The 26,124-nt window shown below is 34.2% G+C and overlaps 1 protein-coding gene and 1 pseudogene across 3 annotated transcripts in view; both read right to left on the bottom strand.

The window, feature by feature from the left end:
- Positions 1-6,472: 6,472 nt before the first annotated feature.
- On the bottom strand, positions 6,473-7,153 carry LOC102543237 (large ribosomal subunit protein uL23 pseudogene; annotated as a pseudogene).
- Positions 7,154-11,780: 4,627 nt separating this feature from the next.
- Positions 11,781-26,124, bottom strand: part of COG6 (component of oligomeric golgi complex 6) — a 62,117-nt gene continuing 47,773 nt past the window's right edge. For all 3 annotated transcript variants that reach the window (XM_072976157.1, XM_072976159.1, XM_072976158.1), the window contains exons 18-19: positions 23,823-23,902; positions 11,781-13,207 (exon numbers count right to left, since the gene is read on the bottom strand). In XM_072976157.1, the coding sequence (XP_072832258.1) occupies positions 13,060-13,207; positions 23,823-23,902 (228 nt within the window). In that variant the 3' untranslated portion in view covers positions 11,781-13,059. The remainder of the gene's footprint in view (positions 13,208-23,822; positions 23,903-26,124) is intronic.

Genomic DNA, 26,124 nt, shown 5'->3' with positions numbered 1-26,124 from the left:
TTTATTTTTATAACCATGGAGTAGAACACAAAGAGTGGTACGTCAAAGGAGCACGGCAGAAAGAAATCTACCGCATCATCAATTATTCTTTCTAAAAGAAGAAAATAAAAATAAAAATAAAAATAAAAATAAATTTTATTGCCTAATTCCCTTGCTAAAAATTTTAAGAGCAAAAATGCAAAAAACATATTTCTAAGTAATTAATGGTTCAAAGAAAAAAAATTATAATGAATAAAATTTAAATATGTAGAAGTGGCTTCAAAACATATAAAGCACAAACTGACAAAACTAAGAATTATAAGCCAATCCATAATCATAGTTAAAATTAAAAAAAAAATCTCAGAAGCTGATACAATCTTAGGTCAAAAAGCAGGACTATAGATGATCTGACAAGACAACAATGTTTATCCTTTTCACACATGTAGAACACTGCACCCAATAACCATAGAACACATCATCTTCAAGGACACAGGGAATATCATTCACTTAAATGGATCACATGCTAGAACCTAAAGTAACTACAAACAAGTAGAAAAGGACTGATAAACAATATATATTTTCTGGGTACAGTGGAATTAAGCTCCAAATTAATAATAAAAAGATAACTAGGAAATCTAATATATTTGGAAATATATTTCTAAATAATCCCTAAGCCAAAGAAGAAATCACAATGGAAATTAGAAAATACTTTGAAATGAAAGATACTAAAAATATGACATAAAAAGTTATGGATATAGGTAAGTTTGTGTTAGATGGAAATACAGATGAACATATTAAAATGAATATATTACAAAAGAAGAAAGTCTAAAAAAAGATGATATAAACTTTACTTCAAGAAGGAGGAAAAAGAAGAGCAGATGAAATACCAAGAATGTAGAAAGAAAGAAATAATACAGAAAGAGGGGAAAAAAAAATCAATGAAATAGAGAATAAACATAAAATGAAGATAATCATGTCAAAAACAGGTTCTTTGAAAAGACTAGCAAAGCCTAAACTCTTAGCAAGATTAACAAACAAAAAAGAAAGAAAACACAAATTACTAATATTAGGTCCACAGACATTTAAAAAGATGACAATAAATTTAGATGAAATGGATGTATACCTTGAAAAATAGAATTGATCAAAACTGACACAAGAGGAAGTGGACCGTATGAATAGTCCTATATCTATTTAAAAGTTGAATCTGTAATTTAAAACCTTCCCACAAAGACATCTCCAGGTAAGTTAGCTTCACTTAGAATTCTTCTAAACATCTGAGGAAGAAGTAACAACAACAAACTTACACAAAATATTCCAGACAAGAGAAGAAGGGAGAATATGTTCCACTTTGTTTTATGAGTTTAGTACAACCTTGTTACCAAAACTTGAAAAGGACATTTTAAAAAGGAAAATTACAGAGCAATTTCTCTCATGAAGATAGATGCAAAAATTCTAAATAGAATATTAATAAATCAAATCAAGAGATAGATATAAAGAAATTGTACATTATGACCACTGGGTTTATTATAGGAATGCAAGGTTGTTTTGATATTTTAAATTCTCCACATTAAGTAAATAATGGGGGAAGGTACCATATGGCTATCTAAATAGATATAGAAAACATTTTTGATAAAATTTAATATTCATTCATGATATAAAATAATTATAACAAAACAGAAGGGAACTTAGTTTGATAAAGCTTATCTATAAAATATCTACCTAGTGAAAACTTTCCTTCCTTCCCCACATTTTGGAAAAAAGACAAGAGTGATCACTCTCACCACTTCTTTTCAAAACTTTAACATTGTACTGGTTGAACATTACACAGGGTCACAGAGCTAGAAAGGATAAAAAGAAGAAATAAAACTGTCATTAATCACAGACTATGTGTGGAATCTATAAAGTCCACAAAAAATCTAGATTTAAAGTTTAGAAGGTAAATTGAGCAAGGTCACTAGTCAATATACAAAAATAAATAAAACTAAATCCAGTGGTTTATACAAAAAGATAAAATAATATGATCAGTTTAGAATTATCCCAGGAATGCAAGAGTGGTTTAGCATCAGAAGAACTATAAATGTTGTTTATCACATTAACAAATAAAAGAAAAAAAGCCATATGCACATCTCAATAGATTCTGAAAGTCAGTTAATAAAATTCAACACTTTTTCATAATTAATAACTAGAACATTAATAATTAAGAATATAAAGAATTTTCTCTCTGATTAATCAACTGAAAACCTACAGCAAACGTAATTCTTAATGGTGAGATATTATGAGCATTATCTTAAAACTGGAATTAAGAAAAGTGTCCATTATCATTGCTGTTACATTGTACTGGAGGTCCTAGTCAGCATATTAAAGCAAGAAAAAGAAATAAAGGGTATGTAGATTGCAAAGAAAGAAACAAAACTGTCATCTAATCTCAAATAATATAAATATCTATACAGAAAACCCAAGGCAAAATCACTGAAAGTAAATGAGTTAGGTGCTTGGATCGAATATAACATACAAAAATCAATTCCATTTCTATATATTGCAGCCAATAATTTAAAAATGTAACTTAAAATAGATACCCTTTACACTATAAATAAGAATGGTAAATTTCTTAGGGAAAAAATACCAACATATTCTTAGTTTGTACAGAGAAAATTTTAAAATTTTCTAAAGGACACTGAAACTACCCTGACTTAGGAAAACTCAACACATTCATGAGTTGGATTATTTACTATCATAAAGATATTAATTCTATCCAAACTGATATATAGATTCAAAGTAATCTCAACCATACTCCCAGTTGCTCTTTAAGAAGTATAAGCTGATTTTAAAATCTAAGTGTAATAGCGAAAAGCCAAGAATGCCCAAAGCACTCTATGGTGAAGAAAATACAATGGAACATCCTACCAGATACCAAGACTTACTATAAAGCCATAATACTTGACATACTGGTTACTGGAGCAGGAAGAAACAAACCCATGAAAAGAATGCAAAAAAGATTCAGAAATGTATCCACTTACATGGAAATTTGATACAGAGATGGCTCTAGCCTCAACCCACCATCATGACACACAGAAAGTAGGAAGCAATGCTAATTCTGCACCATCTCCCGAGACCTGCGGTTACCAAGAGCAACACATGGCTAATGATTTACCACTTGCAAAGAGAGTCTTTCGGTAAATCCTGAGTGAATTTTCACATTTTTTGGTTTCTGCACATTCCATTATGGCTTATTATTGTATGATTCATTACATTAACCTGTTACTATTCAGTAGATAAGTGATTTTCTTCTTTGAAAGATTCAGTAAGAAGGCAGGATACCTTGAGATGGTGTTTTTGTGTTTGTTGTTTATTTTCATTTTTAATGACAGCCTTCTCATTTTTGAATGCTTGTTAAGAAAAGGATCTAATACAGTTTTTAAGCAAGAAAGATTCCTGGTCTGCTATTAAATACATACAGCAAGTCTGTGGAATATTAATCAAATCTCTGGTTTCCTTTTTAAGACTTGGCAGCTAAGGCGAGTGCATTTTTCTATCTCAGTTCAATCCCCATTACCATTTTATATTGCACCGGAGGCCTGGCTAGCAGCAGCAGCCAGCTCCTCGGAATCCTGCAAGCTAGGCTCATACACTTGATTACCCCTAGAAAGGCTCCTGCCATCTCAGCACAGGAGACCCAATTCTTGATGCTGGCCTTGCAAGAGACCCAACTTTCCATGCTGGCCTGCACGAGAAAAATCACTCTTGTTTCTTGCCATTTTGCATTCAGTAGGCAAAAAACTAATGCTTGCTTCAGGGGAATTTCAGATCTTGACATTAATGGAACTAACATAATACTCAAATTAATTTCCTGGTGGCAAAGCTATAAAATTTGAAAACCCTAGGTTGGCTTGGACTTCCACTGTTTCACTGTGACACAGTGACAAAACACTGTCAAAACTGATACATTCCCTCAGAGCAAGCAAATATTTCATAAGGATATTTTTGACTCTATCAAAACCTTTCCCCAATTCAGCTCATTTTATAAGCTTAGCACCATTTACTTTTTACCTATTAAATTATCAGTGCTAGGAAGGTTTTTATTTTTAACATTCACTGGCATTAACGTTAGAGGCATTTGATAGATTAGCGTGCTGTTATTAATATGATTATTCATTTCTCAAGCCAATTTATAGTAATTTTATATTTAGATCTGTAAAAATACATAATTATATTGCCTCCAAAAGCACATTCTGAGAAGTAAATATGTATTTTCAAGACAGTTGTGCTTAAATACAACTAGAGCCCCAAAGTAACCATATGTAGGCCTATTTATAATTGCTAATGGCATATTTAACTAATCAGAAAAAATAAACTGATCTACTGCAAGCATTCAATATGATTATGTGCCTGCATTGTACTTGTATTTTTATTTAAAAATCCATGTTGTATAAAAGATAAAAACTTGTTGCTCAACGCAAGGCCAGAATGATTTATACCGATGTTTCCTCCTGGGAGTTTTAGTTTTAGCTTTTACATTTTGATAAATTTTAATTCTGAGTTAACTTCTATATATGGTATGAAATATAGGTCCAGCTTCAATCTTTTGCATGTGGTTTTCTAGTTGTTCCAGTGCCTTTTGCTAAAAAATCTATTCTTTCCTTATTGAATGGTCTAGGAAGCCTTGTAAAAAAGTCAGTTAACGATGGATGTATGAGTATATTTATGAACTCTAAATTTTATTACATTGAACTATATGTAACTGAACTATCTTTATGCCTGTATCACAGTTTTGATTACCATGGGATTGTAAAAAGTTTTGAAATTGGTAAGATTCAAGATTGCTTTGACTATTCAGTCCCCTCTATGTCCACACGGATTTTTGGATCAGCCTATTTCTGCAAAACAAAAAAGGCAAATGACATTATGACAGAGGTTGCATTGCAGCTGTAGATCAATTTGGGGGAATATTGCTATTTTAACAGTATTAAGTCTTCCAATCCATGAACATCAAATGTCTTTCCATTTATTGAGGGCATCTTTAATTTCTTTCCACAGTGTTCTGTGGTTTTCATTGGAAAAATATTTCATTTCCTTGCTTAAATCTACCCCTAAGTATTTTATTCCTTGTGGTGCCGCTATAAATGGAATTTTTAAAATTTTAATTTCAGATTGCTTATTGCTAATGTTTAGAAATATAACAGACTTTTGCATACTGATCTTGCATATTGCCATGTTGCTGTATTATTAGTTCTGACAATTTGAGATTTTTTTCACTCTTCAGTATTATATATATCTGACCATAATCATCTGCAAATAGACATAGTTTTATTTCTTCCTTTCTAACCTGTGTGCCTTTAATTAATTTTTCCTTACCTAATTGCTCTGGCTAGAGTTTCTGGTACAATGTGGAATGTAAGTGGCAAGAGTGTACATTCTTATCTTGTTCATGGTCTTAGCATGAGAAGTTTTTAGCTTTTTATCATTAAGCATACTGTTAGTGGTGTGTTTCATAAATGTCTTGTCACTTGAAGAAATTCTCTTCTATTCCCAGTTTGTTCAGTGTTTTTATTTTAGCATGAAAGGGTGTTGAATTTTCCTGCATCTGTTGAGGTGATCATGTATTTCTTTTTCTTCATTTATTATATTAATACGGTATAGTACATGGATTGGCTTTCCATGTTAAACTGACCTTGTATTCCTGGAAGAAATCCACTGAATTGTAGCATATAATCCTTTAATATATTGCTAGATTCTTTCTGTTAGTATTTTATTGAGGATTTTGTGTCAATATTCACAAGGGATACTGGTCTGCAGTTTTACTTTTCCTGGCTGTATTATACCAATAACAAATACTGGCCTCTGAGAACATTAGGAAGTGCTCCCTCCTCCTCTTCTTTCTTTTGTTGGAAGAAATTGATAAGGATTAGTGTTAATCCTTTAAACACTTGGTAGAATTCACTAGTGAAGACATCTGTTCCTGGGCTTTTTAAAAATGAGAAGTTTTTGATTACTGACTTAATCTTTTTGCTATAGGCCTATTCAGATTTTCTATTTCTTCTTGAGTCAGTTTAGATAGTTTGTGTTTTTCTAGGTATTTGTCCATTTCACTACATTATCTGTAGTATTGTTAGCATCTTTATTTCTGTAAGGTCAGTGGTAATGTCCCCTCTTTTCATACCTGATTTCAGCAATATGAGTCTTTTTTTTTCTTGCTCCAGCTAAAGGTCAGTCAATTTTAAATACCCTTTTCAAAAAACCAACCTTTCTATTCCTTATATTCCTACTTTGTATTTTTATGTACATATTTAAACACCTCTCTACATGTGATGCTGAATGGTCAGCACATCCAGTGACTGAAATATTATTCTCAGCATGATAAGAAGGGAGCACTCCTATAAACATCTTCGTACATATATGTCTTTAAACACCTGTCTGCATGCATCACACGATGGTCAGCACATACATTCTCAGAAATAACACTGCTCTCAACATGCTGTGTAAGATGCAATTTTTTTTATAGTGAAAATTTTTATATTTAGAATTAGCCAGCTGGACTGAGTTTAGATGATTCCAAGTTTGTTGGCAACATCCAAAGCATCACAGTCGGGAGCCAGGCATGCATGTGCCTTCTCCTCTCCATCAGGCCTGATCAGGGTGTTGACTTTAGCCACATCAATGTCACAGAGCTTCTTCACAGCCTGTTTGATCTGATGCTTCTTGGCCTTGACATCCACAGCGAACACAAGTGTGTTGTCTTCTGTCTTCTTCATGGCTGACTTGGTGGTCAGGCGGAACGTGATGATGGCATAGCAGTCAAGCTTGTCTCTCCTAGGGGCGCTCTTCCGAGGATATTTGGGCTGCTTCTGAGCCGCAGCGTTTTGGGCCATCGGAACGTGGGTGACGTCCGGATCTTCTTTTTCTTGTGGCTGTGGACGCCTTTCAGCACTGCTTTCTTGGCCTTCAAAGCCTTTGCTTTGGCTTTGGCTTTGGGAGGGGCGGTGGCTTCCTTCTTTGCTTTCGGCGCCATCTTCGTGAAAAGGTAAGATACAATTTTTAAAACATCGTCTTCACATGTACTCAAACACATCTCTACCTGCATTACAGAATGGCTAGCACATTCATTTCCTGAAATAACGTTTGTATTTCTGTTCTGCATTTTCTCCATGTTTGCTATAATCTTCACTGTTTCCTTCTTCTTGCTTTCAGTTTTGTATGCTTTTTTTTCTAGATTTTTAAGGTGTAAAGTTAGGTTATTAATTTATTTCTTCTTTAATGTAGACTATAAATTTCCCTCTAAGCATTGTTTTTGCTGCAACCCATAAGAACTGGTATGCTGTTTCACACCAAACTTTTATATCTCAAGTTTTTCCTCTAATCTCCATTTTATTTCTTCTTAGACCCACTGGTTATTTAAGAGTATATTGTTTAATTTCCACATATTTATTCATTTTCAAAATTTTCTTGTTACTGATTTCTAACTTCATGTCATTGTGGTTGGAGGATACATTTTAATCTTTTTTAAATTTACTGAGACTTGTACTGTGGCCTAATATGTGCTCTGCCTTGGAGAATTTGGCACACACACACCCTTGAGAGGACTCTTGGACCCTTGTTGGATGGAATGTTCTGTAGATGTCTGTTAGGTCTCCCGGTTTCCAGTGTTGCCCAAGTCTTTGATTTCCTTGCTATTCTTTATTTCTTTGCTAATATGTGTTGCTGTCAACTATCCTTTCATTTCAGCCTCAACAACTTAAACATTCCTTAAGCATCCTTCCTAAAACATTCATTTGTGACAGGTGTGATGGTTGTTACCTGAGAATGTCTTACTTTCTCCTGTATTTTCACAGGCAGTTTTGCTGGATATAGAATTCTAACAGTCGTTCTTCCATTGTTTAGAATGTCATCCAGTGCTTTCTGGCCTCTACAGCTTGACGAGAAAACAGATTAAGTTATTCTCACTGAGGAATACTTAACAAATAACGAGTTCTCTCTCTTGTTGCTTTCAAGGTTCGCTTAGTCTTTGGCTTTTGATTGTGATGTGTCTCAGTGTGTATCTCTGAGTTTATCCAACATAGAGCTTAATGAATTTCTTGAGTGTGTATATGAAATTTTCCATCAAATTTGTAAAGTATCTTTAAATATTCTTTTGGCCTCTTTCTCCCCCTCTATTCCGAGACTTGTGTGATTGTTGATAATACCCCAAAGGTCTCTGAGGTTCTGTTTATTTTCTTTCATTCTTTTTCTTTCTGTTCTTCAAACTGGATAATCTCAACTGACCTGTCTTCAAATTTGCTGATTCCTTTTCCTGCCTGCTTGAACCTGCTGCTGAACTCCTACAGAACTTTAAGTTTCCGTTATTATACTTTACAACTCCAGAAAACTTTATACAATTTTTATAAAATAACTTAGTAATTTTTATGATTATAACTTTATAAAAATTTTTGAAATTTCTGCTTTAGTGATGTTCTCTATTTGGTGAGATAATGTTCTCATAATTTCAGTCCTTGAACATATTTAGAAGAGCTGTTTTAAAACCTGTCTAGGAAGTCCAACACCTGGGCTTCCTCAGGGACAGCTTCTACTGACTGCTTTGTTTTTTTTCCTTCTATGTATTGTCCATACTTTGAGGAACTTGCCAATTTTTTCTTAAAAAGTGGACATTTTTAGTATTATGTGCCCATTCTGATGTGCTGGGAAGTCAGATTTTCTCACCCCATCCCACAGTTTGCTGTTGGTGCTGCTTTCTGTGATTTTTATTGTGAGTGTTTCAGTAACTTCTCTAAACTAATTCTGTAAAATCTATACTTTGTTGTGTGTGACCAGTTAAAGTGGTCCATTAGCTTAGTTGTCAGCTAATGCTTGGACAGAGGTTTCCTTAAATGCCTGGAACCAAAATCTCCCCTTTGCTGAGATTTTCTGTGTGAGTGTCAGGCCATACCTTCAACCTCCAGCGAGGCAGCTTCTAACTTTCCTTCAGCCTTTACCTCCTGCTTGCACAAAGACTCAAGGTCAGCCAGACGTGGGCACTTAGGGTCTTTCTGGTCTTTCCTAAGCATGCACAGTCCCAGGCATGTGCTTAGCCTTCTAGATCGCCAAGAACATGTCAGAGTTTTTCAAAACCCTTATAAGAACCTCATTTCTAACCTTTCTTCCCAAGCTTTTACCTTAGTCTATCATTGGTCCCAAATCCAGGCAGCAAGGAAATGGCCTCCCCCTGACTGGCCCCTCCCCCTGGGTAGTGGCTTCGGTACTGGGCAAGTTCCAAGTTATGCAAAATAAAAATAAGGTTTTCAAATGGGTCTTCCAAGAAGACATGAAACAGGTCAAATAAGGGAAATCTTCACAAAATCGGCCCGTCTGCTTTCTCCAGTACCAGCAATGTGGGTGTTATTTACAAGGCTACCGCTGCATTTGGGAGCAAAGTATAAGACTAGCTTAAGTTAAAGTAGCACAAAGCATGCTGTTCTCACCAAGACTCAGCCTGTTTTTTTTCTTAATATGCATAATCAGACCGCAGTGAGCTTTTAGTATCGAGAGTTCGGAAATAGTTGATTTTGACAGTTTTTGGAGGCATTTGATTGTTTCTTTTAGGGAAAAGCAGAATTTTGGAATTCTTTAACCCAACATTTTTGTTGATGTCCCCATCCTATAACACAGTTTTGCATCTTAGTCAAATAGCTAATTAATTTAACCCAGTCATTATGATCATCAAAGAATGAAAAATGTATGGTTGTTTTAAAACTTTTTTTCTGTGTCTCAGCCTCTTCAACCTCAAGTACATACATGTGGCTGTCATAAAGAATGATGTTAGTTGATTTTTTCCTCTAAAAGCACAAGCACCCTATCAAACTACATTGTATTTACTTAAAACATGCGTGATTATCTCTGTGCAGAACAAGGAATTCAACGACAAAGCACATCTCAGTGAGCTTTTAAAACCCTGGTGCTTATCACAGAGCCTGCCCCCAGATGGTGCTTAATAAATGTGTTTAATAAACAAGCGTAATGTAAAACATTAGCTAACATATATTTAGTTCTAACTTTACCTCAGGTCTGTGTTAAACAAAATTCTTAATTTTTAAAAATTGTGAGCTATGTAGACAAGAGTTCATGTAACATGTACATAAATTTTAGAGAATAAGCAAGTGAATCCTCAAATACCAACAATCTAGAGTAAAAACAGATCACTAGTAAGTTCTAAAACTCCTGTGAGATAATCCTGAATTCTATGCTAATCATTTCCTGTATTTCCTTACAGCTTCACCACATGTGTACCCATGAATAATGTATAATTTTGTTTTACCCTTTATTGGACTCATACTATATTATTCTGTGATTTTCTTCTCCTTTTTTTTTTAAACATGTATTGGAAATCATTTCATGTTTCACTACCATAGAGTATTCCACTATATAGATATATCTAAAGACATTTAAGCTAAGAGCAATCAGAAAAGGTTAGGCTATGCTGAGATAATAAAAAACGCCTAAGGGGAGGAAAAAAAATTGAGGACCAAGTCCTAGAGTATGCCAACTTTTAAAAGTTACAGAGGCAAAACAAAAACAAAAACAAAAACAAAAAAACAGGGAGGGAGATTGAGAGGGGTTTGGCCAGTGAAGTGGAAGGAAAACTAGTAAAAAGTTGCCCCAGAGAAGCCTGGGAAATACAGTATTTCCAACAGAAGTGTGTGGATTGCTATTGAGAGTTTAACAAAATAAGGGATGAGAAGTATTCATTGGGTTTGACAACACACAGTGCTATGGAGATCTCATCGGGGTAGTCGTGGTGATGCTGAACCCAAATGCGGCTTATTTAAAGACATAACGGCAGCAGAAATAGAAGACGGCACGTGTAAACGACCATACAAAACAGCAGAGAAATAAAGGTGTTAAGATCTGGAAGGTGGAAAGTTTTTAAGAAGAATATAGACACTAGAGGATTTGTGTTATGCTGTTGAGAGTAATCCTACAGAGAGGTCACAAGCTGCTGGAGCAACATAAAGGTTTAACTCAGAGAGACAAGTCTCTGACGGTGAGAGACAGGAGCCAGAGTACAGAGGATGGGAACAGTGTCTCCAATACAACGGAGGACAGACGGAGAAGGTGAGTGCAATAATAGGAAGGTAGAAAAATGAGGGAGATTATCTGAACAGCTTCTGTTTTCTCAGTGAATTGTGAAGGTCATTAACTAAGGGTGGGGATGGAAAGATCATCTTGAAAAGCAAGGACGTAAGTTTACCAGAGAGAGAAGAATTCCAAGGCAATATGGAGTGCCACCTGAAGACTGTGATCATGAATTTAAAAAGTCAATCAGTCCATTTGCATGATTTTTCTCAGGTAACATTCACCTGTTCAAGTACAAGCACAGAGAAAGAAATGGAAAAGTTCAACCAGAGAAGATTCTGGACAGGCAAGTATCTTTTTCCTCCGAAGGAAAGGCTGATGTGCATTATTTACAGTTACTTATGCCACCTCAAAACACAAAGTAGTTCAAAATGCAAACAATGACATACATAGCAAATATAGTGTTATCCTAATGAACTAACACTTACAATCTTTTAATTTAGTTCTCAAGATCATACCGATACCACATTCTGCTCATCAATCTTCCACTGGTTATCTCAATTTGGCCCTATACTATACTTTCTTTTCTATTAGCATATTTTCTAAAAACACATTGATGACAGGTATAAAAATACTACAACAATCACTGTTCTCAAGACAATTTAATATTTTATTAGAAAAAACTAGGTAAAAAGCTAAATATACTTCTTCCCTAGAAAGCAAAGGAATTCACTAAAGATAAGCAATCTTCATAACAGATATAAATTGTATAAAATTTAAGCTATTTATTTATATCATACTTTATTTTCTATCTGTTATATATCACACATATTCACTGAAGGAAAAAGACTTAAAATACAGATTAATTCCAAAAGAGATGATATATATAATCAGTTGCTCTTGCTCCAAAAAATCATATTAATATAAACAATTATAAATTTCAGATAGATGAATAGGCCACGTTCTGTAAAAACTAATTTGTTACGCATTCTGTATATGCTATATAAACATTAATTTTGTCTTACTACTTTCCAAAATATTTTAACCTAATCATTTTTCCTTATGCTTCATTTTTCTCGTTTATAATTAAGGGACTTAACCTCTTTTTATAGATTTACCAGAGAATATTTCGCTAACAGCAACTGTCCTTAAAATCTCACCAACAAACGTCAAGTCACATTAAACACATTTAGATTTTTTTAAAAAGAAACAATGACTTTGAATCTTACGCTTGGTAAAGTTCTAAAGTCAGAGCCAAATAATTCTTTGCAAGGGGCCATCACAGGGCTAGACGTACCATCAATGAGCAATTGCTACTCTGGCATTTTTCCTCCACTGTTGAAGCAGATCATTATTTCTTGGTCGGAACACCATTTTGTAAATGGTGCATTTGGAGTCCACGTTGTATAACACATACCTTTCTTTAAACACTAGACTTCCATGCAGCACAGGATGCCTACACATCTAACCCCCATCTGAAGTGTTGAACCTGACTGTGAATTCAGTTCATGCCATACAGAGTAGAATCCACCTCTACATTACGTCTCTCTTTTCCTATTTTTACTGAATGTGTATTTCTGCTCCTCATTTTAACTATACCTACTTACAATAACTAACAAAAAAGCAAATAAATCTTTAGGTATAGAGACATTTATTAGGTCATATCCTCAAACTAATTTTTAAGTTTAGATAATTTTTTAATGTACAGTTAATTTGGAGCTAATCTTGTAAAAAAAAATCTGATGCTACTGTTTTTCCATATATTTATATTCCAGAATTGAGGGGAACCTGCAGAGCTGAAGAGACCGTTTGTAGAGAGCAGAGCATCTCCACGTGGAGCGCAGATACTGAGCAAGGCTGACTCAGATCAACACCTGTTACGTATTCCATGTTATCGTGACCAAAGCAAAGCAATTATTGGCACCTACGTTCTTCTGTCACAAAGAAAATTTCAAAAGTAAAGATTAACAGACTAAAAACCAAGAAAACCTTCAGTGTTTTAGGAATGTGGTGTTTTGCTACCACAGTCAAAGAAAAGAATCAGGAGAGAAGTGCCTGCACTTGCTGCGGTGATCGGTGCAGAATGCTCTCTGGATCCCTGTAACCGCTGGCCGGGTTCACTACGGCCGCGTACACGTCACCGTAGGCCCTGCAGACGAGCTCGGTAGACCGCTTTGTGATCTGCTCTCTGTTGATAAACAAACAACATGTGAACACACAATCTAAAGTGAGATGCTACGAACTGTGAGAACGCTTCACACCTGAACCAACGCATTTCACTGTCATCATTATCACGTATATGTCATTAAAAATCACCGTGCACAAGTTAGTTATTTTGGCTTTGGGAAAAAAAGGTTTTGTTTGCTTTTTTTAAAATCCTGTTTATTAAATCCTCCCTATTAGTTTGTAGGCTGTAGGAAGGCAGGGACTGTGTTTTGCTCACTGCTTTACCTTTAGGGATAGAACAGTGCCTGATACATAGTGGATTACTAGACAAGAAACAGAAACCGTGACTCGCCATCAATGCATTGATTTCGCAAATGCGACTGATAACACAAAAACCTTAAAGAAACAGGCTTACAATTAGCCACATTTATCAACATTTCAAATCTCAGAATAACTTATAATAAATATATTGCCCTTTCACCTACTGCTTCTACACTAGAAACCACATCTAGATGTCTCATCTCTCACAAAAATGTGACACCTGCCTACAGCAAATCACAGCATTTTCCCAAATACGCATTTTTACGTAAGCACACAAAATAACAGAAATAGTTTTAAATAAACTGAAGCAAATGTTCAGAAAAATAGCATTGGTTCATTAAATCTGCGTGAACTCTTGCTGTTTCCACATTTTCTTCTTGTCATCCTCAGCTATTTCTGTATCACCATACCTGGTGATGAAAACACACTACTTTTTTCTGATTTTCACAATAACTAAATTAAAAACATGTCTTTCAAGCTTTACTCCCAAACGTACTTTTCTTGTTATGCTTCCTGTTTTTGTCAATAGTGTAGCCTTGGCTCATTACCTCAATTCAGACCTAATGAACTTTGCCTGGAGGAAAGAAGAAAAATCCCCATCCAGTCTCTTCCACATTCAGTGTATCATAAGCACCACTGTTCATCTTGAACAAGCACATGTTTTACCATGTCTCTGCTTACCTGAGGCCTTTCTTCAAGGAGCTTCAGTGGCTTCTTCTGGTTTCAAGGTTTCAAGGTCAAAATTCCTCACCGTATCACTCAAACCCTTTACAAACCCTTCTGTAGCACTACTCGCGTTCTGCTCCTGCCAGTTCTCTCTGCCCTGCTCTTGCTGACCCCCAAGTCCTTTGCTCACTCATATACTTTCATTTGCCTAGAATGTCTGTCACCCACCTTTAAATGCCCTTAATTCTCAGTAAAAATGTACTCTCATCCATGAAGTCTTTGCTGATCCTCAGAGCTAGAAACAATCACTTTTTTCAGAACATCCATGACCAATAATACATTTGTGAGAGTATCTGTGAAAATATGTGTATCTGTGGTCTAGAAAAGAACAAAACTAGTTGGAAGGAGTGAAGAGGATATCCACTTATGATCTTGGACCACCATCAGCACCCTGTTCTGATGGGATCTCAAACTCCTGGTGTGTTGGAGCAACCTGACATTTTCCAAAAATTGCTAAAACTTCCAGAACAAGAGTGGGTAGAAGGAAGACACACTGAGTAAGTTCCCTGAGCGGAGCGGAGTAATGCTACTGGCTCAGCACTACCTCCTCTCGTTGAAGGGAGGATGGTAGAGACTGGTTTGGAAATCTACTTAGCTAGATGAGGCTTTGACATAATTTTTTGATCTATCATTGATTGGTGATCATTCATATAGTTAATTGAGCTTAACAATAAATGCATCAAAATGATGCAAAAATTATTTTCCATAAATGAAACAGCTGAAAAATAATATTTTAAAAATTTGTTAAATTCAATATACATTTGATACCCATTTTGCAACGAGTTAAATGACTGATTTTAGATATGGCACTTTTAGTTCTTTACTAAAATGCAGTAGGATTTTTGGAGGTATATAAGGCATTCATTACTCACACCTCAAACTCTAAAATCTATACTCAATCTGAACACAGTGTATACTTACACTACATAAGGAATACATAGAAACAAGGCTAATCCTGCTCATAAGAAGTTTAAAATCAGAGTAAGGTATAACTTATATTAAATACATTAAAAAATCCAGTTACCAACTGGTGAATGTAGAATGAATTATTGAAAATTCTGAAGTAATAAATTTTAAATTCTAATTTCAAGTACAAATGATGAAAAATTTTAAAGTTATTAAAGCTTAGCTGTAACTCAAGGCACATTTCTATTTATAAGCTAAACTAGCTTACAAAAATGTCTATAATTCACAATATAGCCAAAAAATCATTGTAAATCTTCAGTGGAGAGAACCAGAATATAGCAATATTGCTGAGACACAAATAATTAAATAAAATCAAGCCAATAAAACCAAGCAAGAGCTTATCATTTATTTTAGATGTTGCTGTTTGATGCTATAGGGCTTCCCCATTCTGCTCCCCAGTTTAAGAAGCCACCAAGACAGGGGAGGGATTAAATTAAAAAACACAGTTGAGCTGAACAAAACGAGAGATATCGGAACTCACAGACAAACTGGTCTTTCATGTAGCGGGAAGAAAAAAGGGCAGGGGAAAGAACGGTTCCTCCTGGCCTGGCAGCTGCTAAAGCCAGCAGGCTAGAAATGCAATGGAAAGGGAATCTGAGTCAAATTCAAGATGTGAAGAACAAAAACTGTGACTGATCGTGACTCCATATTCCTGGACAAATGTTAAGAGTTCATTTATCACTACCAAAGCCGGTGCGGGTCCACACCCTGATGTTCACTAACGTTTTCCTAATGAATTATACACGGTAGAGTTACAATGGTATCGTGAAGGACAATACTGTCAGAAGATCTTGACTCCAGTTAAGTTCTGCTACTTACTGCTGCCTTGAACACGTAATTTAACCTTTCCAGGACTAATTTCACGATGGTAAAACAAAATATTGAACTCGACAATCTTTATAAGACACTTTCAGCTTTTAAATTATATCACTTCATTGAGTTAAGAGCATTTTAATGAACTGTTTAAAAAAATCTCCATGTGCCTATTTATACACATACGTACACACACACATAGATGTGTGAATATAGCAGTACACCACATATCAAAGATAATCATATAGCTAATGTGCAACCAAAAAAAGAAGAAATGGAGAAGATGAGCTTGTTACATAGTTTTACAGAAAGGCAACATATTTTAGTTACTTATGGATGGCAATACTATGCATTAAGAAATTTAATTGTCCAATTATAAGTGTCATAATGCCATAAAAATCCAGTATTATAAATCTCAAAAATACTAATAAAGATTAAAGTATAGCTAAATGGAGATATCATTCTCATTTTAAAGTATGTTCAATGAAAATAAGTGTATTTGAAATAATTATTTAAAGTACTTGGCTGTGATAAGAAATGAACTGCTTACTTCCAGAATCAGTGAGCTTGTCATTAATCAGTACTTTAGGATTTTGGTTGCCATAACAACATGATACAACTTTCATTATTATCATAAACCCAGCACTTCTAAAAATAACGTATTTCAACAGTCAGGTTCTGTGATCACTAAAATTGAGCTTATTACAGCACCACAGTTAAAAGTGCAATCAAACACACCATAGGATAAAAGGTTTAAGCCTGAGAAACTAAGGAAAAAAGATAATACACTTATGAATAAAAGATTGGTTTTAAAATGTACATTTTGATTCTTCTTTATCACAATATAAACACCAAAGATGTCATAATGGGATGAAAGATGTGATTCACAGTAAAATTAAAGCACATTTTAGATGAGACCAAGTCACACATCTCACAGGAGTCTCATCTACCACATATATCTAACATTTCTGAGCTTCCTCTAAACATAGTAAGACAATCCTAATACAGAAAGAGTTAATAAAAATACAGCACAGGCTAATGTTAAAGAGAACAGGCTACAGAATCAGAAATACTGGATTCTAACCTTGGCTCTGCTTCTTGCTAAATTGTCTGACCTTGTTTCAATTATTTAACCTTTCCAAAAAATGTCCTCTTCTGTAAAATGGAGATTCTAATTTACAGATTTATTGAGAGGATTAAGTGAAGCAATTCACTCAAGGATCACTCCAGCTGAAATGCTAAGATTAGATTGTAGAGGGTAGTACTGGGGTGGTGGAGAGGGCAAAGGCGAAAACAAGTTTCAAGGCTAATGTGAAAACCCAGGCACAGATGATACTACGCTGGACCAGAGTGGTAACTGCAGAGATGGTCAAAAGTCACCAGAGTCTCCTCTCGTATTTTTTTCTAGATACGTATTTAATAAAATGGTCCCATCGCAATTTTGAGTGGAGTTATGCTTAATTTACAGATGACTACATTACATACCTAGCTAAAGAAGAATACCATGTGACCATGTTGGAACATTGGAAATCTACAGCAAATATCACACTCAATGATAAAACATCAGAAACACTGTCATTAAAGTTAATAATAAGATATGCATGCTATCATATCTACTATTCACTTTGGAGTGCCTAGCCAACAGAATAAGTTGAGTCATAAATGATAAAAAGAATTAATGAAATTCATTAATTTTAGGTATCTGTACCAAAAACAAAAAAAATCAAGGTAAACAACTGACATATAGGACTAAGAGTTTAGTTACCTGGCTAGATTCAAAATTAACATATAAAATTTAGTATTTTCCCTATATACCAGCAACATCTAAGTAGAACATGTAATGGAAAATAAATTATCACACTAGCTACAAGAATTGTTTCCTAGAAATGAACCCAATAATATACATGGAAAATTGTATTAAGAAACTATAAATCTTTATTGAAAATTCTAAAAGCAGCTCTAAATAAACAAGCATACCATGTTCACAGATGGGGATACTCAATAGTGGCTTTCTTATTTTTTTTTTCATTTGTACATAGCTTGGTAAATGTTTCATATGCATTTAAAAAGAGTGCTATTTTCTGTAGTTGTGTGTGATATATCCTTTCTGTTGGGTTGAGCTGATTGGTGGCACTGTTCAGTTCTTTTACACCAAACTAGTTTCCTGCCGGCTTTTTCTAGCAATTACTGAGAGACAAGGGTTGAAATATCAAAATAAATGTGAATTTACCTATTTCTCAATTCTATGAGCTTGTATTTCATGTTTTTTGAAGCTCTGGTACTAGAGGCCCATATTTACTACTATATCTTCTTTGTGAATTGATTCTATTATTATTGTGAAATGTCCCTCTTTATCTGGTATTATTCTCTGTCCATTTGTCTATTTTTCTGCTATCAACATCAGAATATAGCTACTTCCACTTTGTTATGATTTTTATTTGCATGGTATATCTTTTACCATCTTTTAAAACTCTCTGTGTCCTTATACTTAAAATGGATTTCTTATAGACAGCAGACAGTTGGACATGCTTTTTCATCCAATCCAACAAGCTCTGCCTTTTAACTGGAGTGTGTAGTCCTTTCACATGTAATATAGGTGGTACTTGTAAGGCTGAATTTAACTCTGTCACCCTGTAACTCGTTTTGTATGTGTCTCATCTGTTCTTTTTTTCTCCTTTTCTGCCTTCTTTTGATTTTTTTTAACGTTCTATTTTATCTTATCCATTGGCATATTAGATACTTTTTATTTGTTTTAGTGCCTGCTGTAAGGTTTACAATCTACCTTCAAACAATATTATATATTTCATGGGTAACCTTACAACATCACAACACTATACTTCACTCCCACTCCATGTTTTGTGCCTTCATAGTCATAAACTTTCTCTTTGTTAAGAATGTCACAATTCACTGTTCGTATTTTTGTTTTAAACTATCAAAACTATCTTTTATATTTAGCATTTCCTGTGCTTGTCATTTCTCTCTGCAGATGGTTCTATTCTGGTATCATTTTCCTTCAGCCTGAAGAATTTCCTTTATCATTTCCTGCAGTGCAGTATAGAAGTAATAAATCCTCTCTACTTTTGTTTATCTTATCTCAAAATGTATTTATTTCACTTTCAATTTGAAAGATACTTTAGATGAATACACAAAGTTGAAACTGTTTTATCGGTCAGCCTTTTAAAGATGCTATTCTATTGTCTTCTGGCTTGAACTGTTTCTAACAGGAAGTCAGAAGTATACTTATCATTGTTCCTCACAAATAATACGTCTTTTTTTCCTCTGGCTCCTTAAGATTTTTTCTCTATATCATTGGTTTTCAATAATTTGATTTATGGTGTACCTTGGTATGGTTTTTCTTGTAGTGGTTTATTTAGCTTTTGGGGTCTCTGGGTTCATGTTTTCCACACACATTTGAAAAAAAAATATTTTACATCTCCAAATTTTTTATGCCTCAATCTCACTGTGACACTCCAGTTATACCTATATTAGAATGCTTAACAGTATCTGACAATTCATCTAGACTCTTGTCACCTTTTCTCCAGCTTTCAATTTTTTCCTACATGTGCTTCACTTTGGACAGTTTCTGTTGTCCTCTCTTCAAGTTGACTGATCTCTCTCCCTCTAGAATGTCCCACTGGCAGTTAAGTCCATCCAGTGAGTTTTGCATTTCAGACACTGTACTTCTCAGGTCTAGACTTCTCATTTTGAAAAATTTCTAATTTTTTCTCTCAATATAATGTTTTCCTTTAAGTCCTCAAACACATTTTAAATAGCTGTTTTAAAGACCATATTTGCTAATTCTGTAAACTCTGTCGTTTGTTTAAGTCTGTTTCTATCGACAGATTTTTTTTTCTAGTTGTGGTTCCTATTTTCCTACTGCTTCACCTATTTGTTATTTATTTGCATGCTCAGCATTATAAATGCTATAGTACACTGTTGATTGTATTTGTCGTGATACTTACAAGTGCTAAGCTTCATTCTGGAAGGCAGGTAATTTAGTACAGATCCATGTGATCTTGCAGAAGTTTGTTTTTAAGCTTTATTAGTGTGAGTCTAAAGTAGCCTTTACTGTAGGTCAGAATAAGCACACTTTTAAGGCTTGGACTGATCAAGGTCTCTAAAGCACTGTGTGAGCTCCAGTTATTTTTCAGCTCACAGGCTTCCAGTAATTGCTATTTCTCTGGTAGTCTCACCCTGCCACCACTCCCAAATTGGCTTTATTTTTGTTTATACATGTATTCCTGAGAGTTAAAGACAGGTGGCTTAAAAGAAGGCAGTTAAATAAAAGAGAAGAAAATTAAGTAGTTCTCTTTAAAGATATCTGCTCTATTTCTAGTATATATAATGGAGAAAGATTCCTGAATAAAGAATTCTCAAAGCATATCCACTTTCCTACATGCTCACTTTAGGAAGCATCTATAGTCCTTTTATTTCTTACTCACAGAAATAATTCTGATTCAATAAAAAGACATTGAGAGTTCTTTATAAATATGCATAATTGTGGTTTCTGTAGTCCAACCTCTATTTTTATATCATTTAAAGGTGAAAACTGGACTTTGGGATTGAAAAAAGAACAAAGTCCTTCTAATTCATCAAAAGGAAGGAAGCAAGTATTATTTAAAACTATTTTCATATTCTATTCCTTTCTTCATTTTCTATATAACCTTGCTTCCTGGCTACTTAAACTTCTTCAATAATTTATTCCAAGGCTGAGGTGCTTAATCAAAGTCTCCTCTGAAAGGCAGTCAAACTATCAGGAAGAAAAAAGGAGACAAGAATGATAGGTGTCCCAGAGGTACTGCAACCACAGAGACAAACAGTTCAGGCAAACAAAACAAAATGAGGTATGAATAAAAGAAAGTTTTACATTTCAAAGCTCTATTTCAAAGAAACAATCGACATTTTAAATACAATGTGAATAGAAAGAAACTGAGAACATAAAGATAAGAAATTATTTTTGCTTAAAAATGAATTACCATTTTGAAAAGGTTCAAAATTTAACTAAATGAAAGTTATCTATTATGTCAAATGCTTTATAAATAAAAGCAAATATACACTATGCCTATACAGTAGCAGAAATAAGAACACAAATTATTTCTGAGAGTAAGAACCTGTCATCAATCAAGAAAAGGGAGAAAAAGTAGAGTTAGAAAATCTGCTTTAATGTTGAATCTTAAATGTGTAAAATGCTTTACATTTTCATAGCAACTTGATTTTTAAAGTAAGTAGCCAAATTGATACCATAATTTCTTTTCTTCTAAAAAAAACTCTGAAAATATATTCATAGGTTACATTTAATTTTAGAATACTTTGCAAAAAAACATTTTAGAAATTGGCCGAATTAAAAAAGAGGTAAATAGGTACTGAACAATTTCTAATTCTTAGTTGTACTTTTATTTTTTACATAAACCATATGCATATCTCAATTTTTAAATGCCATTATAATTAGTATGAATTTATAACAGGATGACAGGTACATACTATAAAACCAAAACACTAAATTAAAAGTTTATTTTCTTAATTAATGTACCAAAAACTATACTCATTTGACTTTATTAATAAAATAACAAAATTAAATTATCACTGTTAAACAATGGAATAAAAGTAAGTGGAAAGTTGAAATATGTTTTCAGTAACAGAACACAAACATTTGAAATGTTATTTAATCTTTAGAAAACCTGGTAAGTCCTCAGAGATTATGAATTCAGACAAATCCATATAATTCAGTTAACTTTATTTTTAAATTGTCACTAAGATTAAGAAAGGAAAAAAAAATCTATTAAGAGGTTATCCCTGAGCCCAAGGACATGTACTTATAAATAAATACCTCCAAACTGCCCTCTAAAAGGAATGTACTGATTTATACTCTCACCAGCAGAGTATATAAAAATGCCCATTTTCTCAGAGCATTCAATTAGAATATGACAACAAATTTTTTTTCAGTCATCTGATAGGCAGAAATTCTCACTGATGTTTTAATTTGCATGTTTTGATAATTATCATCTTCTCATAGATTTATTTGCCACTTACATTTCTTCTGTCAGCTGTCCAAATAGTGCATATTTGGTACTGATTTGTGGGATCTCATTCTCTATTAAGGATAATATATTAAGGATAATTGGTCTGTTACATAATTTGCAAATATTTTTCACATTATTGTTATATTTTAACTTTGTTTATATTGGCTTTTTCTGTAAAAACTTTAAAGTGTTATATATAATCTGTCCATTTTTTCCTTTATGGCATCTGGACCATATGTCATCCTTTAAATATATTAAAATTTCCCCTCAATCATTATACAGTCAGACCCTAGTATCCGAGGGGGGTAGGTTCCAGGATCCCCTCAGATATCAAAATCCGAAGATGCTCAAATCCCTTATATAAAATGGCATAGTATTTGCATATAAGCTTCGCACACTCTCCCATATACTTTAAATCATCTCTAGATTAATTATAATACCTGATACAATGTAAATGCTACGCAAATAGTTGTCCATGTGCAGCAAATTTACATTCTGCTTTTTAGAACTTTCCAGAATTTTTTTTGGCAAATATTTTTAATATGCAGTTGGCTGAATACATGGACATGGAACCTGCAGATATGGAGGGCTGAGTGTATTATGAAAAGAATAATGGTATGTTTTATATTTCGTGATGCTCCAAACAACTCAACATTTAAATATTAATTACTGAAACATGTGGTTAAATATAAAAGAACTCCAGGTATTTAGTTAAAAAATTAAATAATTTGGAAAACACACAATTTGCATCACAGCATAATAAAATTTGTTCTATAATCTCTCAGCTCTTTATATTTCTGGTTATACTGATAGTATGATTATCTTTTAAGACAATAAAATATAAAAGCCAAAGAAAAATTAAAATGACTTATGCTGGCCACACTTAATATGGGAATTTCCTAACTCCAAAAATGGCCCATCCCATTTCCAGTCAATTCTAATTAATATAAAAATTCTTTCTCATGCTGAGCCAAAAGCCACCTCCCTGCTCTATGTACTGCTCTCCAGAACAACAGAAAATAAGCAGACCACCTCTGTGCCAATACATCCTTTCAGACAACTGGAGCATTTTTTCCAAGTTTGACAGTTCTTTATCATGCTTTTTAATATAAATGTTTGTTTATGTGTGTAATTGACATGTCATTATAATTCCATGAAGACAGTCAAAATGTCTTTAAATCTTATTCCCTAGTGCCTGATACACAGAAAGCACTTGACATACTAGTGGAAAAAATGTACAGATTTCTAATTTCCTACTTGGGAACAATTTTGTCAATATTTTTCTTAACAAATCACACAGTATAATCTCTTACTTTCTTCTAATTTGTAATATTCTAATATTTTAATGTGCAGTTCTTTGTCTCGAACACATTCCTGATAAATACGTGATACTGAACAATTTTATAATATATCTACAGAAACTGCTTAGGTCCAAAATAGTCTATACAGTAGGTCACCTATGTTACACAATGAATATATTGATCTTTCATGACATACTCAATGCCATTTTAACGTGTGTTAGTTTGGTATTATAACTATGATCCAATTATACAATTCATATTATTTTTAAAAATCATTCACTAAAAATAGACATTTTGGAGCTACATACATGTAAAGAATAAGTATGAACAGGATAAGTTCAGATCTCTTAGGGGTGCAGAGAATAAGGTTAAGAACTACAGATCTTCAGTGGCACATCTCCTATTCTTGAAAATAATTTTTTTCTAAGAAATGTGCTTGGTATTAAAAACGTGACTCTTTACCAACTAACTGGGACCAAAAAATACTTACTTCACTGTGGCACTTAGGAGAAAGTTCAGCTGTGGCATTAACAGGTTGTCTGGGGCTGACAGATAGCGATCAAACTGAACCTAAATGAAACAGAGATGCAAAACGCAAAGTGCATACAACCGTTAACAGACAGTCCAGATAATCAGCTCTTTCAAGGAGCAAATCGGAGGAAAACTCCCACATTCCAAATAACGAGTTCTTTGTGATCAAAATGAGTTAGTTCTCACACCTTCTATCTAAAATTCACTGTCAACTCTTTAATGTAGTCAGTATCAGCAATACCGACTTTTAAGATTCCGAATCCAAGCCATTCATCTCAATGTCCCTCATCAAAACTTCTGAGTCATAATACTGAAAGTAAAGTCATGAGATCTCAAGTCTACCTTACTTTCTTAAATCCAATATATTTGTTAATTATTCATCATCTATTCATTCAACTAATACTTATCGAGAGCCTGTTACTGGTAAGGTACCATGTAAGGTAACATGAATATAATGGCGAGCAAAAGAGGACTGTCCCTAGCTTCAGAGAGCTTATGGTCCAGTGAGAGAGGTACAATAATGTAAATAAATACATAATAACAAACTGTTAAACGCTATGAAGGAAAAACAAGGTACTACAAAAGCATAAGTCAGGAGTCCAAGCCTAATCTGGGTGTTTGCCAAAGCATTTCTGAGGAAGGACAATGCAATGAGATCTCAAAGATGAATAGGCATTAGGTTGAGTGTGTGTGTGTTGGGGACACGGATGAAGGCCTAGGTGAGAATGAGAGTGGCTACTAGAGATCAGTTCATGTAGGACTTGTGGGCTCTTCTAAGAGTTTAATTCTTATTGTAAAAGCATTAGGAAACCATTGAAGGAGAGAAATAATCTGATTTAAATTTTAAGAAGCTAAATCTGGCTGCAGCAAGAATGGAAGGGAAGGTTGCAGTAGCAGATGCAAGGTCACCGCAGAGGTAGCACTTTGCAGCATCTTAGACGACAAGGGAAGCGGGTGGAGAGAAGAGGAGATATCTTGAGAGCACTGACGAGCAAAACCATCAAGATTTGGTTAGTGACAGGATGAAAGGGCTGGCTCCCAGATTTTGGATCTATGTAATTTAATTCACAGTATTACCACAGTTCATAACTGAATTCTTTATCCATTTATTTAGTCGTGTGATAACTGCATCCCTTACTAGATCATGTCTACTTTCACTCCAGTTCTTCGCATGGTGCCTAGATAACAGAAGATCCTTGGTTGATAACTGTTGCAATAATAAGTGGATAGGTGCCCTTACACCTTCTGAGTTAAAAACACTTGGAAAAGGACCTGGGGTAGGGGGTGGTGGAGAAGAGTTAGAAGAGTTCCTTCTGGGACATGGTGAACCGATGTGCCTTGGAAGCTTCCAAGGTGGTGTACCAGACAGTTATATACAAAACAATGGATCACACATAAAACTCAATCAAGATTTTGTTCCTTTAGAGAGACTTAAGGTATTCAACTCAATTGTTTTTTAAAGACCAGGCTTACGTAAATCTGCAATGGGGTTTAAATACATTTTGTGGGTTTATACTGTGAACTGGATATGCGTCATTGGGGAAGGAAAAACAGGGAGGAAACACACATTTATTGAGTACTAACTAAGGTTACGGATCCTTGTGCAGAATGATGTCCTGATTTTTTGGGGGTGGGGGGTAAATACCATGAAGTGGAATTACTGGGTAGTATGGTGAGTGTATATTTAACTTTCTAAGAAACTTAACTTTTTTTTTTAACAAATTGAAAATTTATTCATTTTCATTTTTGAAATTAAATCTTTGCATTTCTACAGTTTTTACTGTCATGTTTGACATACAGAAGTAATGACTATTACTTCTATGCATACTGTCTTTTATCATATGTTTAGTTATGATATTTAGTGTTTTTAAAATCTACCTTGTCTAATACAATTCTGTCAGCTCTGCATTCTTGGCATTTGTAAGGTATCTTGTGGGCCTATTCTTTTATTTTCAGTTAAATTTAGCTCTGTCAGATGATAGCTAGGAAAGCCCTGGCATCAAAAAATTCACCCAAGAGAACTATTTTTTAAAGTCAAACCACTGTGGCAGTGAGAACTGAAACACTTAGGACAGGCAGTAGGTACGGCAGGTAAGAGCACAAGTGCTGGGTTGACAGGGGCTGTCGGGGGATTAAAGAGTCAATACACAAAAAATGCTTGTCATACTCAACATATGTTAATGCTTGGTGTCATTACTCATCGTTGCTGTTATTACTACAAGCAGTGGTATAGTTATAAAGCTTCCAAAGGGGATCATTCT

This window comes from Vicugna pacos, chromosome 14 (genome assembly GCF_048564905.1).
Source record: "Vicugna pacos chromosome 14, VicPac4, whole genome shotgun sequence".
In the NCBI taxonomy this organism is placed as follows: Eukaryota; Metazoa; Chordata; class Mammalia; order Artiodactyla; family Camelidae; genus Vicugna; species Vicugna pacos.
The sequence above is the reverse complement of the archived record's forward strand: the minus strand, read 5'-3'. Positions and strand labels throughout refer to the sequence as shown.